The sequence below is a fragment of the Anas acuta genome, chromosome 1 (assembly GCF_963932015.1).
Source record: "Anas acuta chromosome 1, bAnaAcu1.1, whole genome shotgun sequence".
Classification (NCBI taxonomy): domain Eukaryota; kingdom Metazoa; phylum Chordata; class Aves; order Anseriformes; family Anatidae; genus Anas; species Anas acuta.
Window position 1 is genome coordinate 124470091 of NC_088979.1, and position 19912 is coordinate 124490002.

Consider the following 19912-nt stretch of genomic DNA (forward strand, 5'->3'; position numbering starts at 1 on the left):
CTAAACTTAGATCACAAGCACAGCTAGCTCTGAAGCAATAGGAGTGCAACAGGATTTTAGAAGACAAAGAAAAGTACCTTCAAGCATATTGTTTTACAGATTGTTATTGCATGGCAAATTCACTGTTAGCATGCACATAAAATCTAGAGTTGAAAAAAATCTGGATTTTAATTTGTCAATTAAAAGTCTTTTCAAATAATAAATAAATTAAGAATATTTATCTCGTCATTTCTCTGGTAATGTAACAGCTACCAAAGCTGACTGAAAATTATCAGATTATGAGAAATATCACTTTTTGACAAAAAAAAGAGCAATTTCTCTATTTAAATGTCTAAAAGACAGTTGCTTCGTTTTTGGACAACTGCTACTCTTTGGTGGATTTCTTCTGTCATTTATTAGAAGGCTTAACTTCACTTTTCCTAAACAATCCTTCATAATTTGTTTTCTAATACTCAACAAATCTGTCCAGAAATATGTTACTAGTTTGCTGGGTTTTGCTTTTGCAGACGTAAAAAGACATTGCCTGCAGTTACCATTTCTTTAGGCCAAGTTTCCCTTCTTTGCACATTCGAAATTAATCCTCAGTACATTTCCATCTCCCTGTTCATGCAATGGCCTAATCTTTTGGACTTTACTTACAAAGAGAAAACCAAACAATTTTAGATTCTAGGAGTAATATGTTATGGTAACCTCTTCAACACCATATCATTTTATGTTTTCCAAGGTCCTTTGACCCCTTACATTTGAAAGCGCTTCCTTCCCTGCTGGTTGCCCTCTAGAAGATGGTGGTGAGTGTTCCATTGATGGTTCTGTGTTTTTCTTATCTAATTCCATCTCAAAAGAAGTACTCTCATCTTCTGTCTGTTTGCTCAGCTGCTTATCAACCGACCTATCAAGAAGCTGGGGTAAATGATCTTCCTCAATTGATATTATTCTTTGGAGATGGGATGCTTTAGACATTCCTCCAGTGGCTCCAGAATCAGGATCAACAGAGGGAAATCCATTCAATCCAGCAGAATTCATTCTTTTTGATGAGTTATTGAAAACATCATCTTCAAATGAACAGCTAGACAGAGAGAAAAAGTAAATAGATTACAAAAAATATACTGGGCCTAGATTCCTATTGTTTTCTTTCCTAGTATAACTGAATTTAATCTCTCATGTTGTTACTACTTGCAGCAGGCATACTTATTTCAGTCTAGTGTCTACTGAAAAGTCAGTTCATCACACAAGGTGTATGTATATAGTGCGCTTAATAAGTACAAGTATCATGGGGAAAGCCAATAACTTCCAGGGGAAGCCTGAACCAGAAGAGAAAAAAAACATAAGTTTAGCCTCGTTTCTAACCTCATGGAATAGCTACAGTAAATTTCTCTATTGTGATTTCCTCATGTACACACACAAACATCTGCCTGTTCTGGAAAAACAAAACAACCACTTCATCTAGACGCTTTCTATGTGTGATTTAATTCTCTCTTTGCAGGTAGGAGGTAGCTGGGTTTGTTTAAAAGGGAGGAGAAAAAAAAAAAAAAGCAAAAAAAGCTAAGTGGGGATTTTACAAAAGCAAAAGGGTAGTGAAAAAGACTCTTCTCAGGTAAGTGCAATGACTACAGATGCAAGCTGCAGTACAATGACTACAGATGCAAGCTGCAGTACACAAAATGCTGATCAGATAAGGGGAATGACATTTCCTCATGAGACTGATACAGCAAGGGAACAAGTTCCCCAAAAGACTTCTGGAACTCCATCCAGATGTTCAAAACTCAACTGGATATGGCCCTAGGCAACCTCATCTAGTTTTGGAGTTATTCCTGCTTTGAGAGGGAGGTTGGACTACAGCCATCCAAAGGTCCCTTCCCATCTAAATTTTTATATGATTTTTGGGTCATGATTGCTTTTGCCAAACACACTCCACTTCTTGGTACTGAACTTACAAAAATTTATCTCTGCATCCTGTTTCTTCCTACATTTCATGATCTTGTGCTGGTGGGGACGTTGTCTTAGCTGCTATTTCCAAGTGACACAGCAGTCTTCTTTCTAGCTCCTTTTGCCTCAAAAGAAATATGATAGTATTTCACTGAGATCACCATCTTGTTCCTCTTGATTTCAAGTTCACAATCATGCAGATGAGAGTTGATTCCCCATTTTTCCCTAGTTCAACTTCCCATACTTTACAACTGGGCTACTTACTGGTCCCTTACAATGAGAAGGGAGGAAGCATACACTTCCAAGGACTTACTAAGGACATTGTACCATATCAGCACTGGGCAATGGGTATGTTTCTGTGTTTCCCATCACCCACAACTGCAGAAGTCTCTTGCCTTTGGAGATTGGACACTTGTTTTAGATGAAAAATTGTCTCTTTATTTCCAAATTTCTTAGAGAGCACATCAATCTTAAAATAAGACGCTTTAAAAATACATGCTTTGAAAAGTCCAAATGCTTAGTAATATTGGAAGGAAATAATCCTGGAAAAAAATATCCCACACCATTATATAAGCCTAATATACTTAAATAAGAATTAGGGAATAAATAAAAAAGTTCTTACCTACTAGGCAGCACATTGCCTTCTATGTATTTCCCAATGACAGACCCTGTTCTTTGCTTCCAGCTGGCTTTTCGAGCACTTGTTTTGCATTGCTGCACAAATATAGAATACTTTTACTAATTTACTCCTGCTCATTATGGTTAGCTGTCTTCATTACTTATGCTGAAATAACTCAATGAATATGACAGAAAAAATGTAGAAAAAAACATTCTAGAGGCATAAATGCTTTAAAATTCTGACTGATAGACAATCAGAACATGGAAATTCCAGACCCTGCAAGAATAAATCATCTTTGTAAACAAAGTGAACCACAAAAAAGCCACAAAATGACATGAAAAATATCAGTAGATCTATGGCAATTTACCCTAGCACCTTCTTGTAGGGATAAGAACACAAATAACTGTAAACTAAGTGGTCTTAGTCTCCTGAAGCCAAGGTACTTCTGGAACTTCTTAGGGGATCATTCTCTACTGCTGGATGATAAGTTAATATGATCTGCTCGTTTCCAATACTGACAGATATTCAGGTACTGATTCAAGTACTCACATGTTGTACTGTTCTGTGAATGCTTCAGATCAGCTACTCTTGACTGAATAATTACCTCAATTTAATTGTTCCATTTTTAGTTTATTTCATCCTCTCATGATTGCAACCCTAGCTTCTTATAAAATAGGTTCATCTTCCTTAAGATAGCTCCAACTTTATAATACCAAAAATGTAGCTCTTAAAAATTATTCAGTACATTTAAAAATCATATGCTCACATAAGAGAGAACATGATATAAATTAAGAATGGAACAAAAAAGGAGTAGCATAAAAGTCTATCTCCTTCACAGCCTTCTGATACCCATATTTCAAAGCTGTTTTTATATGTATTTGTTCAACACTGGGATTGAAAATGATAGTCTTTACCTGTAAAAATATGTCACGTTCATCTTTGAGGTGTTTGTTCCTCTCCCTGCAAAGAGGGAACACAAAAGAAACACTGAGGCCAAGTATATAAAACTTCTGGATTTTCTACTCAACACCAACAGACTGAACAGCTGACTGTGTAAAAAGCAAGAAAAATGCACTTTAATTTGGCACATCTCCACCCTTAATCATGCTCTATTTATATTCTTAGCACAGTCAGCTCCCTGTCTGGACTACTGAGTCTTCGGTGGGGCTATGCCAATCAAAGCCAGCTGGCATCTGGCCCTCATTCTGTACTTTATCAAAACAAATGCTTTAATACATCAAAATCAGTCCTAGTCAATATGCTTTTACTTACTCTGAATTAGAATATTTAAAGCTTTTCACAGTATACATGACTTCTTAATGAGAAAAGGGTGTAATGAACACTACCTCTGTTCATCTGGTGAGATCTGTGAAGGTCAGTTACACCCCCCTGAGAGCTATAGTTGTGTCTGCCTGGGATGAATCTTTCTACACAGCAGGCCATATTGTGCTGAGCTTTACAACTGTAGCCAGAACAGCACTGGTAGTGCACCTATATTTTGTCTGTTGCTGAACTATGCTGGCACAGCATAAAGGCTGTCTCTCCAACTCCTCCCAACTCACAAAAGCCAGTAGGCTCAGGATGGGAAAGAGGTGGAGAGGGGACATAGCCAAGACAGCTGGCCTAAAGTGACAAAAGGTATATTTTGTATGACATCGTGTTTAGTAATAAAAGCTGGAGAAGGAGAAGCAGAATCTGGGGTTCTAGTTATGAAGGTTCTTGTCTTCCCAAGCAACTGCTATGCATATTGAGGCCCTGCTTCTCAAAACATGGGTGAATATCACTTGCTGATGGGAAGTAGAGAAAAATTTTCTTCTTTTGCTTCTGCATGGCCTTCACTTTCTCTTTTCCTGTCATTAAACTACTCCTTATATTAATCCATGGGCTTTTCTTTTGTTCATCATATTTTCTCTCCATGTTCTTCTGTGAGGGGGAGTGAGAAAGCAGTTTGGTGGAGCGTAGCTGGCCATAAGCTTTTTAATCATCACACAGCCATGGAAAAGTCCCTCTAGAAGAACATCCAGCTTCATTCATTATGCAGAAAAGATGAAAACATCAAGAAATGTAGACTCTAGGCATTCAGCCAGCTCTGATGAAATCTGACAATACACCTGCTCAGTACATCACTCATTGTCTCCGTTTATTGCTGGCATGGCCAGAAAAGAGACTGAGGTGCCACTGCAGCCTTGGTGAACTGATAGAATGTTTCTATCTATTGCCCCCTTACTAGTAGCAGGCAACACCATCCCACATGGAGCAGCCTACAGGAAACAGGCTGCAAATTCCTCAAACTTTAGCATGGGAGTGATTTAGGTAAATTTTAAATCAGAGCTCCTGAACTAAACGTAGTGAGTGAAGGCCCACAGGCAAGTACAACCTGTAGCCAGTGAACAAACAAAACTAAACTTGCTGCTTATTAAAAAAGGGTTACAATTGTCTGAACACAACTCCAAACTTTGAAGTCTTTCAATACACAAATGTTACAGAGAAAATTAGCTGGGTATATTTTTATGTAATTTTACAAATAAACACATTTGGGTAAGAGTCTTCTTCATTTTGGCAGTATTTCCATCACTTTAGAAATAACAGAGACTTTTATCAAGCTTCAAGTCTCCAGTGGCCAGGCTCCTGCCACAAAGGCAGCTTAGAACAGTTCATAGTCTTGTTTTGTTTTACATTTTGGAAGGAGCTTGTCCCAGTTACCAAATTGCCAAAACAAAGAACATCTCTCACATTTACTGTCTTCTACTGCCCTAAGAATAGGGCTTAAAAGCTAGATTGCTTTTTGTACCCATCTTACTACCTTTTGTTTCATTATCTTATGGTGAGATGACCTTGGCTGGTTGCTGGCTACACAGTCCCTCATGCTCCTTCCTCAACAGGACAGGAGGAGGAGAGAATATGATGGAAAAGCTCATGGGTAGAGATAAAGGCAGGCAGACCACTTACCAATTACTGTCACAGGCAAAAGAGACTTAACTTTGGGAAAACTAATAAAATTTATTGCCACTTAAAAATAGAGTAGGATGGTAAGAAATGAAGAAAAATTAAAAACACAGTCCCACATTCCCCTTCCTTCTCAGACTGAAACTCATGCCTCCATTCAAGACTCTTCTACTTCTTCCCAAGCACTGCACAGGGAATGATAACAGGATAGTGTGGTCAATCCACACCAGTTCCTCTCTGCTGCTCCTTTCTCCTCACACTTTTCCCTTAAAAGGTGGGGTCCCTCTCTCAGGCTAATCCTTCACAAACTCCTCCACTGTGGGTCCTGTCCATGGGCTATGGTCCTTCAAGAAAAGATTGCTCCGGCAGGAGTTCTCCACCAGCTGCAGTTCCTGCTGGAAAATCTGCTCCTCTATTGGGCTCCTCTCCACTAGTCACTGATTCTGCAAGCAGCCTGTTCCTGTATAAGCTCTACATGGACTGTAGGGGAATCTCTGTTCTGAGGCCTGAAGCACCTCCTCCCCCTCTTTCTTCACTGACATTTTGTCTGCAGGATCATTTCTCACACATATTTTTTCTCACTCCTCTCTCTACTGCTGCACAGTGTTTTGTGCCCTTTATTAAATACGCTTTCCAAGGGTTACAATGAGCTTGGCTACTGGGCTCAGCTGTGTCCTGCAGCAGGTCCACTGGAACTGGCTAAAAACAGCTGTGTTCATCAAAGAGAAGCCCCTGGCCTCTTCTTACAGAGGCCACTCTGTAGATCTCATTGAGACACATAAACTGAATGCATAACCTACTATCATTTCATCCCTTAATGTACATCTTTAGAATGATGTAAGAAGTTCTTGAAAGTAAGGTTTGCATTACCTTAAGAAATCCAGCTGTTTCAGAAGTCCTGACTTCTCCCTCTGTAAGGTTTCTGTCACACGGTATACTTCTCTGTAATGTAAAGAAATACAGAAAATTTTTCTAACCATGGTAGCAAAATGCTTAAATGTTTCCCTCTAGGAGTATCCACATTTGAGACTTCAGCTTCTCCAAAACTGTAGACATTTTTCTGTATGATTGGTTACTAGTTTAAGAAAATAAGTTTATTTAGCCCAAGGCCCACAGAATCACAGCAGCTTAAGTTAGCAAAGGTAGAAGTAGGGGTTCTTTTTAAAAAAGATAGAGGTTTTATAATTTCTTCATCCAAGGATCTTAGTATATGTTGATACTGACACATCATACAGAGAAGACATACAGCTGAAATCCTTCTCATTCATGGCCACTGAAGACCATGCAACATTTTACATTTTAACCAAAATTTGAGTTTATCTTCCTGCTGCGACCACAGGTCATTCTCACATATCTGCAATCCCTAAAAGTTATTTTCAGTTCATGACTTAAATAGTTGTACAACCTTAAACACTGAATGCAGAGTATCAGATATTTGTACTGTATTTACACCATTTGCTTTAACTTCGTGCAACGATGTCTGGCCTTAAATGTGTTCTGCTGTTCTGTGAAGTCTCAAGTTCTTCCTGTGTGCAGTCTGAATATTACACCTGCTTCAACAACTCAGGTCTTACCAGACTGATACAGATGTTTAAAACAACACTGTAGGTACAGTTGAGTAGGGCTGAGATCTGGTTCCATAAACTACTATTGAGTCCAAAGTGCTTTGCAAATGTTGTAGCAGTCTGGCCACTGGGCTGATTTCCTCTGTAGTTTTAAAACCAGATCATTCCATAGTCTTTGCTCTGGATCTGAAAATAGAGGCCTCAAAGAGGAAACAAACTGCCTTGAGGAGGAATATTTCTACTGCCTACTTCCAAATCACACATCAAATATGCAAACCTAAAAATAGGCTTCTAAACACAGTGCCAGTTTCTAAACAATCATTTATCAACAACGTTCATTGTTTATACCTTCAAGAAAAAATAAATTAGCGGTAACTAACTAGAGTTTGGCACGATGCTTAACAGAAAAAGAATATGACATTTGAAATATGCCAAATAGCCACAATTCTTGAGTTACATAGTTGATTGATGAAATTTATTTCTTCTAGCAAGATATGCACACCACTGTACGTCATCCATCTGCTCTCCATAGGCAACAAGAGAGTTTTACAGATCCATGACCATTTTTGAAAAAACATTTTCTATTAGAAGGCCTCCAATGAACTCTTCTGCAAATTATAACTTCAATGTAATGTATATTTCTCCTTATGCAGAAGGCTGGAACAGAACAAGACAGGTTGATCTGTCACTTAAAGGCCATTTTTACCCTTCAAAATATGAATCTTAAATATTCCTTCTTGAAAAATATTTTTACATTCAGCATCTGAGATCCAAAACATTTCAACAGAATGATGGTCTGGATCACCACAAAGCCTCGTGTGAGCTTTAATTTAGCAGCATAAGCTGCCTTTTATCTTGCTGGCCAAGCTCCTTGGTCAAAAATTATGAATTAGACTTGTTTTTGATGGACAGAAGTACATCCTAATTGTCTCATAGTCACAATACATTTGGAGAAGTGAACTTCACATGGATAAAGCTTTGAGGAGTATGAATTAATGTGCCACAACTAATTTTAATTTCACTGGTATTTCAAAACTAAAACATACTTTTAAAACTAGTTTAGACTATTTTTTTTATTATTCTAAATAACCTCAAAAAATGGGGGAATGAGGAGTACATTCACATTTTGAAGAAGCAGCAAAAGATTCTGCAGAAGCCAGCATGCTACAACAAAAAACATGTTGAGTTACTTGGGGAAATATGACTAGAACTGGCTTTGTTGGTGGTTTCTGCTTCTAACACGGGTTCAAATCACAACACTGAGTACCTTGAGAAGGAAACTCACCAGCTCGCCAGGCAAAAGCATTAGAACCTCATCAGTTGATGACTTACATTTCCTTTTCCTCATTTAGCCTTGATGCTTCCTCCTGAAGAACCTGTAACTGTTGTTGAGCCAAATGCAGATCATGAGAAGTTCTCACTAGGTCATCCAGCAGCTCCTGGTTAGTCAGCTTCAGCTTGGCATTCTCTACTTTGGTTTCTTGTTTGCCACTGAGAAGTTCTGTACATTGTTGCTCCAACTGGGGTGGAAGAAAAGAGAAGAGAAAGTATTACAACTAACTGAGGCACTTTTACTTTTCAATTCAAGTCGTAGAAGTCAGCTGAATAGGGAAGCTATTTCTGTCAAAACCAACATATGAATGTAGTACATATGGTGCCCTCCATAGAGACATAGTGATGCCACACTAAAACAAAACCATTCTACCCTATCCTTGAATTCCATCCATTTCAAAAATGCACCAGATCAAACTGCAAAAAGGTGTAATTAGCTGCTTATCAGAGCTGCAAATCCCTCCCCACCCCCCATTTATTTTAGGTGCAAATGAACAATAAAGCAATTATACAGTATTATACAGTTGGGGGTTGTTTTGTTCTTTATGCCTTTCTTAACAATCCCATCATTTGATTTGCATTTTTGAATGCTACTGAATGCTGATGTGTTCTTATGGACCTCTCACTCAGATTTCCAAGATCAAACTCCCATCACCACAGAATTCATCGTTTTAAGCGAGAAGCAAAGTAACTCTCCTGCACTTTCACAGAATCACAGAATTTCTAGGTTGGAAGAGACCTCAAGATCATCAAGTCCAACCTCTAACCTAACACTAACAGTCCCCACTAAACCATATCCCTAAGCTCTACATCTAAACGCCTTTTGAAGACTTCCAGGGATGGTGACTCCACCACCTCCCAGGGCAGCCTGTTCCAGTGCCTAACAACCCTTTCAGTAAAGAAGTTCTTCCTAACATCCAACCTAAAACTCCCCTGGCGCAACTTTAGCCCATTCCCCCTCGTCCTGTCACCAGGCACGTGGGAGAACAGGCCAACCCCCACCTCGCTACAGCCTCCTTTAAGGTATCTGTAGAGAGCGATAAGGTCGCCCCTGAACCTCCTCTTCTCCAGGCTGAACAAGCCCAGCTCCTTCAGCCGCTCCTCGTAGGACTTGTTCTCCAGGCCCCTCACCAGCTTCGTCACCCTTCTCTGGACTCGCTCAAGCACCTCCATGTCCTTCTTGTAGCGAGGGGCCCAAAACTGAACACAGTACTCGAGGTGCGGCCTCACCAGAGACGAGTACAGGGGGACGATCACCTCCCTAGCCCTGCTGGTCACGCTGTTTCTGATACAAGCCAGGAAGCCGTTGGCCTTCTTGGCCACCTGAGCACACTGCTGGCTCATATTCAGCCGACTGTCCACCATCACTCCCAGGTCCTTCTCTGCCTGGCAGCTCTCCAACCACTCGTCTCCCAGCCTGTAGCTCTGCTTGAGGTTATTGCGCCCCAGGTGCAGGACCCGGCACTTGGCCTTGTTAAACTTCATGCAGTTGACCTCAGCCCATCGGTGCAGCCTATCCAGATCCTCCTGCAGAGCCTTCCTACCCTCGAGCAGATCGACACACGCACCTAACTTGGTGTCATCTGCAAACTTACTGAGGGTGCACTCAATGCCCTCGTCCAGATCATTGATGAAGATATTAAAGAGGACCGGCCCCAGCACCGAGCCCTGGGGGACACCACTAGTGACTGGCCTCCAACTGGACTTGGCTCCATTCACCACGACTCTTTGGGCCCGGCTATCCAGCCAGTTTCTAACCCAACGAAGCGTGCGCCAGTCCAAGCCAAGAGCAGCCAGTTTCTTGAGGAGAATGCTGTGGGAGACGGTGTCAAAAGCCTTGCTGAAGTCAAGGTAGACCACATCCACAGCCTTTCCCTCGTCCACCCAGCGTGTCACTTTGTCATAGAAGGAGATCAGGTTCGTCAAGCAGGATCTGCCTTCCATAAACCCATGCTGACTGGGCCTGATCGCCTGCTTGCCCTGCAAGTGCCGCATGATGACTCCCAAGAGGATCTGCTCCATGAGCTTCCCTGGTACTGAGGTCAAACTGACAGGCCTGTAGTTCCTCGGGTCTGCCCTCCGGCCCTTCTTGTAGATGGGCGTCACGTTTGCTAGCCGCCAGTCAGCTGGGACCTCCCCCGATAGCCAGGACTGCTGATAAATGATGGATAGGGGCTTGGCCAGCTCCTCCGCCAGTTCTCTCAGTACCCTCGGGTGGATCCCATCCGGCCCCATCGACTTGTGCACATCCAAGCGCTGTAGCAGGTCACCAACCAGTTCTTCGTGGATGGTGAGGGCCACATCCTGCTCCCCATCCCCTTCCACCAGTTCAGGGTACTGGGTATCCAGAGAACAACCAGTATTGCCGCTAAAGACTGAGGCAAAGAAGGCATTGAGCACCTCCGCCTTTCCTTGGCTCCCACCTGCCTTCTTTACCTAATACGAGTCTCATTACCCTCGATGCTATGCTGGACATGCTTTGTCTTCAGTGCTTCCTTCTGTGTCACTCATCTCTTTGGGAACACTAATGAGAATACCTTGTCCTCTGTCTAAGCTACCCAGCATGGGAGCAAGCTAACAATTCAAGATCATGGTAGCCAGCAAAAAGGCCTAGGAAAAGGAACCTTGGCCTCCAGAAGACCAGTCAGTATGGAATCAGATCAGTATTTCAGTCATGTCAGGCAGATGACCCTCAAAAGGGAGCCTCCCTCTGGCTAAATCAGCAGAAACAACACTGAATTCATCTGTAAGTTTCCTTTCACATTTTCGATAATCATTTCCACCACAGGAATAATTTAATTATATTGGGATGGAAAAAAAAAAAAAGAGAGAGAGAAAGATAAAAAAAAAAGTATATTCCCAAGAGGTTCTTTCATATAATCAAGCATGGCAATTTTAATTAAACCATGCTACCATTACCAAGAATAGATTTAATTGTCAAAGTATATTTCCATGCAAGAGGAGAAAGTGACACAGTGCTCTCTGTATTAGGCAAACATTAGACAGGTAAAAGATAACCTAGCACACACTGATATCTAGATGAATGAAGAGTAATATCAGAAAATGGTGGGGTTATAGTATAACAAAAGCAGATCTGAGGAAGGATAAGATTCCATTTCAGAGGTGATTATTAGGAATTAAAAAAATACATGTAAAAAACATTGTCTATAACACCGAATTAAGCTTTCAGAGTAGGCAACTATACCAGAAAATAATAAAATACTGATCATACAATAAGAAGTAGAGAATTCCATTTGTACATCATAGGCTCCCTTTCCATAAAAAAAATGTAATTTTTATAGTAATAGGAAAATCCTGTCCTTCCAAAGCAATTTTGCTGAGACTTATGCAAATTCATTTATAACGTCCTCTGCACCTTTATTATAGAAATTACAAATAAAATTTACAAACTGATAATGCAATATATAGAAAAAAGTAACCATAAAATTAGATTAATAATAATAAAGAAAATAACACAGAATTGTTTTGTTTTCCAAGATATACTAGGTAAATATAAGACAAAACTTTTTGACGTTTCTTCCAGTGTTATGTGATTAGACCATGCTTAAAACTGAGTGTAAACATTTGAAGAGTTTCTGTGGTTTTATACCAGTTAAGAACACAAATATATTAGACAACCACAGGAAAAGGCTTTCACAGAACTGCTGCTTGATAATTGAGCTTTAAACTTTAAAAATAAATAAATAAATAAAGAGAATATTAAAATCATTACAAAATTACAATAAATATTTTATTATAGTTTTTCAGTTAGCTTCAGACTGAAAATGCCTGATCTGTGTCTCCACATACATCTTCAAAGGACAGGTTATTCTGCTCTGGTGCTGCAGTGTGGCAAATGTTTAAATGTTTGCTCATTTAAATTCCAGTGCTACCTCCTTTTCCCTTCTCTAATTTACTGACCTTGAAGGGGCTGAAGGGACTTTATAGCAAGTTTACACATAAAGAAATAGCCTACTTTCCCAAGTAGGCCATGCACTTTAAGAAATAAAACACCGTAGGCTTTAATAGGGGAACTTGACAAGCTGTTGCCATACAAGAGAACTAATGACAAGAGCAGTGGGCTTGATTCTATTTTCTTAAACACATCAACAAGCAGGCATGCCAGTAGCATTCAAGAAGATGCAAAATTATTAGAGAAAGGTGTATCAGGCCCATTTGTTTAGAAGAAAGCATTTCAAGTTTGTGGTGCTGAATCCTCCCAAACAAGCAAAGAAACAGCTGGTACAAGCTTTGAGTAGAGATACAAGCTACAAGAGCCTATTCCTGAGTTGTCTGGGCACATGGGAGGCAGAAGAATTATGTTACATTTCATAAAACTAACCTAGTACCTGAGGAGAATATCATTTTTTTCCCCATTTTATTATATATAAAAAAAACTGCTCTACATATATAAGGTAACATTTTCCTAAGCATACACATAGAAATCTAGCAGCCATAACTCTGTTTTTTAAATATGCTCAGGTAGCTACACCCATGATACAAAAGTAACAGAGGATCACAGTTTGACAGAACCACTTCACACCAACTTATATTTTTGGTACCTAAAATGGCACCTAAAGAAAAATCACATTAATAAACTAAAAAAATAATAATCTTAAAAAAAAAAAAAAAAAAAAAAAAAAGATTAAAATTGAGGATATCTCTTAATACCCTTTTCTGGTTTTGAACCAATTGTTCCAGTTCTTGTTCTTTCGACAGGAGCTTGCATTCCAGCTCTTGGCTATAGGACTGAAACCTCTCTGCGTCCTGCAAAATTCAAAGGGGAAACGAATCAATAGAACAGCACAATTTCATCAGCAGGAAGAAACATAAGGAATCAGCTGTGAAAATAATAGAAAAGCTTTTAGCAGTGAACATGACTAGCTAGTGATATAACTCAATTTAAGGACGGTATCATACATAAAACTGGACTCAGCTTCTGCAAACTGGTGGTGTTCAATAACTTTAATGGCTGCAGTTACTAGAGCAAGTGGTGACTGCACATGAATTGTTCTCAAGCCACTATAAAGTGGAAGCAGAAATCTTCTGTCTTGGACACTCAGAGCATATATCCATGAGACTTAGGAGCTTAGCCAACCTTAACCAATAAAGTTACAATATAGCTTCCCATCTCCAGCAACACTTCTTCCTCTCCCACAGTAACATTCATGCTCGTTCCTTACAACAGTGAGCTGTTTCAGAGAGCTAAACTGAACAGGAGATTTAAAAACAAAAAGAAAAAAAAAAAAAAAAAGTGAGTAGCTTTCTGTATTTTTGGTTTCCTGAACCAGACAACTGCTGGAGAGCGATGAAGTGATGAGAATAGAACCAACAGATACAGAACCAAGATGGACCTATTTAAATCGTTATGGAGCCATACTGTAGGTCAAATACAAGGTATCAGGACTGATACAGGAGATAAAGGCTATTGCAACACAGGTTGAAGTAAAAGAAACATTAACTGCTACCTTCAAAATCTATCCCTAACAACAATTTATATTACTAGTATTCCACTGATATAGCAAGTGATCTGGGACTCAAGCTCTGCAACACATCTAGCAATTATGTCAATCTGTCAACTGTTTTGCTATCTAATCATCTTGCAATCACTGTCAACTCCAAGTGCCAATCAGCATTACTCCTTCAGACACTCCTCAGCTGAGACAAATCATCAGGCCACCCCTGAGTAAAATGGGGTTCCAGGCAGTTCATATTAGCTCAGAATCTATCCTATTCCTCTACTGCATGCTTCTACTCCCTAAACTCCTCAGGAAGATGCCTCCAAATAAAAATTCCCACAAGAAGACGGTAAGCACAAGAGTGGTTCCAACATGCTGCTTTATATTGCCCTTTAGCAGTACATATAAAAGGGCAATCAAATGCATGTAACTGGCTTCTTATGTGGAAGAATATATACCCAAGTGAAAAAGGCAGACTAACAGGTCTTTATACAGATTTCAGTCAGCAGGGTACTAAGTATCTTAAATAGCTATAATTTGTACTCATTTGTTATCCTAACAATTTCTTTAAATGCATTCTTCAAGAGCTATTCTATATTCAAGCCATAATAATTCCCTTTTTATATGGCATCAATGCATCTCTCCTGGCAGTAGAGTTTTTGTGAGACTTTGCATTAGAGAAAAAACTTAACAATCAGATCTCCCCACATTAGTCATGTTAAAAAACAATACTTCTTGAGTGTCATACTGATACCAAGTCAGAAGAACATATAGTTCTCTCCCTTATAGAATAATAGAACCAAATTTGAAATATTTTACTATGTTTAGTTAGATATAAGGAAAACTAGAAACTTTGTATATCTAATGCTACCTTACTCTCTAAAGAATCAGCCTTATCTGTAAGACCATATGGAACTGTATCCCAAGACAGGGGAAGGGGGTGCAAGATAACCTAGGCCTGGAAGATGTGCCTGTAAAAAATAGGTGAGGAACACATGGTGTGCATGTTTTTTGATGTGTAAATCACTTAGTTTAGTATGCATGTCTAAATTGGAACAACAAGATAAGAAAGAACAAGATGGTCTGAGCATATGCAACAACTAGGTTCAAGCAGCAAACATAGTCAGGAAGACTACCAACAACCACCAAAGATCAACAGTACAAACAAATGTGCATGTATCAGGAACATTTACATATTTTAACAAATTATGCTAAATAGTATGAATATGTTGATTATTTCTCTGACATCTAATTAATATGCATGTTCTAACTGTTTATAACCCCTGAAGCTTGGACAATTCGGCATGCATACAAAATGGAGCGATCTCCTGTGCATCCAGTGCCACAAAGAACGCCTGCTTTCTAAAACTCCAAATTGAGTCTTAGAGAGTTTCTTTGACCGACTTTTACAGTACCAGGACAACCACTAGTGTGAAAGATGACTAAGCCACTAGCATGAATGTTGACTAAACTGTAAATAGCTTCAGTGGGAAGCTTTAATGCAACAGCTTGAAATAAATGGCTTTGCCACAAAAATACAACTAATTAGGAGATCCAACGATCACTGCTTATACAGTCACTTTTTTGGGGGGTTGTTTTTGGTTTTGTTTTTTTTTGGGGGGGGGGGAGTTGGGGGGTTGTTTGTTTTTATGTTTTAGAATTTTCAATACAACTTCAGTTATGGGGTGTTAATAACGTATAAACCAATTCTTCCACCAGCAGGCAAATTTGCAAATACTTGTTATTCTTCAATTGATACGCAGAATTTATATAAAGGTTTCACCTCATTCACCACTGAAAACTGTTCTCAACTTGGAATGTAAAAACTGAAGTTTATGAATCATGTTCTTGTCTTTGAGACAAATAAAGACTTAGAAGATTCTTTAGACAACTGATTAAGACACTTTTAGCTCTAACACAGTTTATGTCACGGGAAAAAATAAAAAAATAAAAAAACTTTATACATTTGGACCACAAAAGGATTTCTTTAGATATCATATTTGATTGAGAATTGAGGTGATCTTTGATGAATATCCACTAGTTTGGGCAACATTTTGAGTACCATGTGTTGTATGAAAACATATATTGTTTTCATTGATACAAGAGCTTTCAAAAAAACAAAAAGGCTTACAATTGGTTGTCCCAGAACTGTTGTGGAATCTTCATCATTGGCATACTCAAAACTCAACTGGACAAGTCCCTGAGCAACCCAATCTAGTGTGAAAGTTAAGAGCAGCAGAGGTGCCCACCCAAATGATTCTTAGGTGACTGTTTCCTGCAGCCTGTTAGGATTTCTTGTTAGTTTCCTTGTTGGGGGGGGAGGGGGGAGGGGAAGGGAGAGAAAACTCAAAAGAATAGATTATTAAAAGCAATAGGTGAGATTTAAAGTAGACTTTTCAGAAGAAAAGGGAATTTGATGTTAAGTGTTCTTGAGGAATTATGGCAGTGACAAAAGAATCTGACGTAACATTATCATGCAAACAGGTGTGCTGGTTTCAGAAATTACCATTACTTGAATAGCTGTTGTTGCAGTTCAGTGAGAACTTATCCGCTCCACAAAAGCAGAGCTTGCAGAACTCAATAAGATTAGTGCTGCTGTGAACAACCTCCGAAAACATTTTTGCTAACTGTATCCAGCAGTTGGATCTGTAGGAGCATCGATAATACAATGAAGCAGTAGTTCCATTGACTTTCAAAAGAAAATCAGCTGCTACTCTATGCCAACCACTGAGCACAGTACACTGATGTTCTTTTCATCAAAGTCATTCAGTTGGAAGCTGCGGAGTCTGGATCAGATCAAAAGCATCAGCAAGGGAAATGCTGTTTTTTATAACTCTGTTGTGAAACACATTTTGTAGGCTCTTATTCCACACCCAGGATGAGTATAAAACCACTGGTAATAGGAGCAGAATCCATGCTAGCAATAACAACAGACACTCACTTTCAAGAGAAACTGCTCTTTCTCCTTTTTGATTTGCTGTTCCATTTCTTCATAGAGATTTTGAATTTCTTCATCAAAAGCTGCAGTTTTTCTAAAAAGAGATAAAAGTATACTAAATGTATGTAGCATTACTTTTACTTTTTTTTTACTTTTGTAGCATTACTTCAGGTTATGTCTCATAACTACCAACTAAGCCCTACACATTTTGTGCCATAACATAAGTCACCAGAGAATGTACTGAGGGTAAGAAAGTGTGCAGGAAAGATCACAGATTTTAAAAAAGAAAAAAAAAGAAAAAAAGAAAGAAAAAAAAATCAACGAATCAAAGAAAAAACAGCAGCAAACACCAAAATCTTAGGGAAAAAAAGCTTCAACAGCTCAAAGGTTACATAAAATAACAAAGCTACACAAAAAAAATCGGTAAAGATATACATCTGATGTTTCCATATAAAGCAGCTGTTCATTTTGCAGTTTTAATGACTACTAAATCTTAGATTTAAGGAATAGAACTCCCTAGTGACACTAATAACAATACCAGAGTCTAAGTTTGCCAGTTAAAAGTGTTTCCAATGCAACATCACTTTTTACTGTAGGACTGCATTGTACACCATTCAAAAGCATTAAATGAGGTACTTTTATCATGACTAAGCAGTTTTGGCTAGAATGGACTTCCTGAAAGTCCTTCTTGAAAGACACCTTACTTCCTTTCTAAGAGCTTTGCAGAAACAATTTTTAAAGCTCAGCTAAAGATCAGACATAAATGTGCTATGCAAATACATATCTGACAGTAGGAAAAAGGAAGAAAGGACAGAGCTCGCTTTTCACCATTATAATATTACAATCTCACTGTAGTTTGATACATGAAGAATTACATCAAGTGGATGCTTCAGTTTGGACCATAAATAAATAAATAAACTACTGTTAGGGCTGTTCCTTTGTTCTGTTGCTATGCTATGCTATGTTGTTTTCATTAATCCAGAAACTGAAAACCATAAATCACTTTGCATCAAATTCAGGGCACACTCAAGAGTGATTTTTAACAGAGACTAATAGGATCTTTATATGACATTACTACATAGTCCCCCTTATCTCTTTTGTTAGAGGTGTTCCTTGAGCAATCTGGAGAATGCATCCATTACAAATAGAGAAACGAACCTTCTAGGGCATTAACATTAACAAGAGCAACACAATGAATACACAGTAGCAAAAAAAAAAAAAAAAATCAAATAAAACATTAATTTTGTACTTTGGGGAACCTACTATAATTTTTGTACCTAATGCTTTACAAAGTCTGTATTTTTCAATTATAAAAAGCTTGACTCACTTCTCACATAAAGCTGAAAAAAATGAAAGCAAACTGGAAAAAACTTACCTACACCAAAATAAGTGAGTAACTTTATAAAAAAGTCTTTCTTTCCCCCTTTCAAATATCTCAACACTTGACATTGCCAGCTTGCAATTTTTAGTAACAGATAGAAATGAGGGTGGAAGGTATTTACTCAGGATTTACAGCAGCAATAAACGTGTATTAACCCATATCAATTTGAAAAAAGAAAAAGAGAAAATTTGCTGTCATCTACATTTGTGTAAACTCAGACTAGATTAGAAAAGCAGCCCAGATGATGGCCTCTTCATATAACTGCAATGCTTCAAACAAGGAGTGCTGGAAAATCTAGGCAATTTATTTTACTCCCCTGTTCTGATCATGTTCTGATCTCAAATTTTATTTTCTTTAAAATAAGAAAATGTGTCATAATAGCATTTTTCAATGACATAAAATTACACATATTCATAAAAACTATTTAGAAAGATATGGTAGACATGCTAAGATCATGTTTTAAAAGATCATATTCATGCAATCACTTTGATCAGAACTAAATTGACCGTGTAATGAAATACATGTACCCTGTAACTTTGCACAGGCAGAACATACCGCTTAGAAGTCTGTATTTCCATGAGAGCATTAAATACTTTATTTGCTTCTGACAGGGAGAATAATTTTAGTTAGTCCTCTCGTGTTTTGAAGCATAGTTTTTGGCAGCACCATGAAAACTGAAGTCACAAAAGTATTTAGGAACAAGTTGTTTTTATTTATGAGAATGCAAGGATAGAGAGAGAAAGGGACCGAGGTGGATGTGCAAAAGGAAAGAAGTGTGGATAAATGGCTAAGTCAAGAGTAAGCAATATGATGGTCATTATATTCATCTGGTCAACCGTAGTGTCTGTCATCTTACTACATCCTATTTCTAATTATTCTCTGTGGGAACTCAACATCTATTCCGTATGGGTGTTAATCATTATCACACTTCAAGCTAAGCTAACCAGCAAGGAGGAGGAGATCTGCATCTGGAAAGACTCAAGGTCTGAGCTGATGACTGGAGGTACAGGGACTAGGTTCCTGACATGGGCATTAGATGGACATGAAAAGCCCTATGCTTCAAGGATCTGTGGTTGTTGCAATGATTGTCATCATGAGCGAGCAAATTAATGCATTGTGGTAGCTAACATCAGTCAAAGCAAACAAGGCAGTGAGTAGAAGTATACTCACATCTGGAAAGACCCAAGGGCTGAGCAATGGGTAAGGGGCCCAGGGTGCAGGCATGGACATTAGGTGGACCTAAGGCCCATGCTAGTATTAAAAGGATATGTGGATGCGGGCTTGTTTCTGAATAAAGTCAGTGTGGGGGAGGGCAGCATGTGTGTATATCATCACTAGTAAAATTTACCCCTGATCAACAGGGAAGAAACATCCTTCATGTTTGTGTGAATGCTGCTTGTGTTTACAGGGGTGCCAGTAGAGGCACTGCTCTCCAATCAGTATTAGTCTGTATAGCCCCCATGTGTGTATCTGCACATGTGTTTATTGAGGACATACATGCCCAGCCTCACTACCAGCTGGACCTACAAATGGGAACAGAAGCACTGTACTCTATCTATTTGACCAGGACAGGGTAAATACCCTGGGTCTCTTAGATTCATGTCCCCATAACATGAATAGAAATATGCACACATGAATGCTCCAGAAGAAAAGACAAAATCCAAGGACAGAAGAATGACCTATGTTGATAGCATAGTAAAGATCCCAGTACATGCACATGAAGGTTCTCAGGACATCCAGGTCAGA

At 38.9% G+C, this 19912-nt stretch overlaps 1 protein-coding gene across 5 annotated transcripts in view; it reads right to left on the bottom strand.

Annotated features, from left to right (window-relative positions):
- Positions 1 to 19912, bottom strand: part of CRACR2A (calcium release activated channel regulator 2A) — a 62665-nt gene that overhangs the window by 28421 nt on the left and 14332 nt on the right. For all 5 annotated transcript variants that reach the window (XM_068700485.1, XM_068700448.1, XM_068700458.1 and 2 more), the window contains 7 exons: positions 16789 to 16879; positions 13060 to 13155; positions 8389 to 8576; positions 6362 to 6433; positions 3460 to 3505; positions 2549 to 2640; positions 742 to 1066 (listed from right to left, as the gene is read on the bottom strand). In XM_068700485.1, coding sequence (XP_068556586.1) covers positions 742 to 1066; positions 2549 to 2640; positions 3460 to 3505; positions 6362 to 6433; positions 8389 to 8576; positions 13060 to 13155; positions 16789 to 16879 — 910 coding nt within the window. The remainder of the gene's footprint in view (positions 1 to 741; positions 1067 to 2548; positions 2641 to 3459; positions 3506 to 6361; positions 6434 to 8388; positions 8577 to 13059; positions 13156 to 16788; positions 16880 to 19912) is intronic.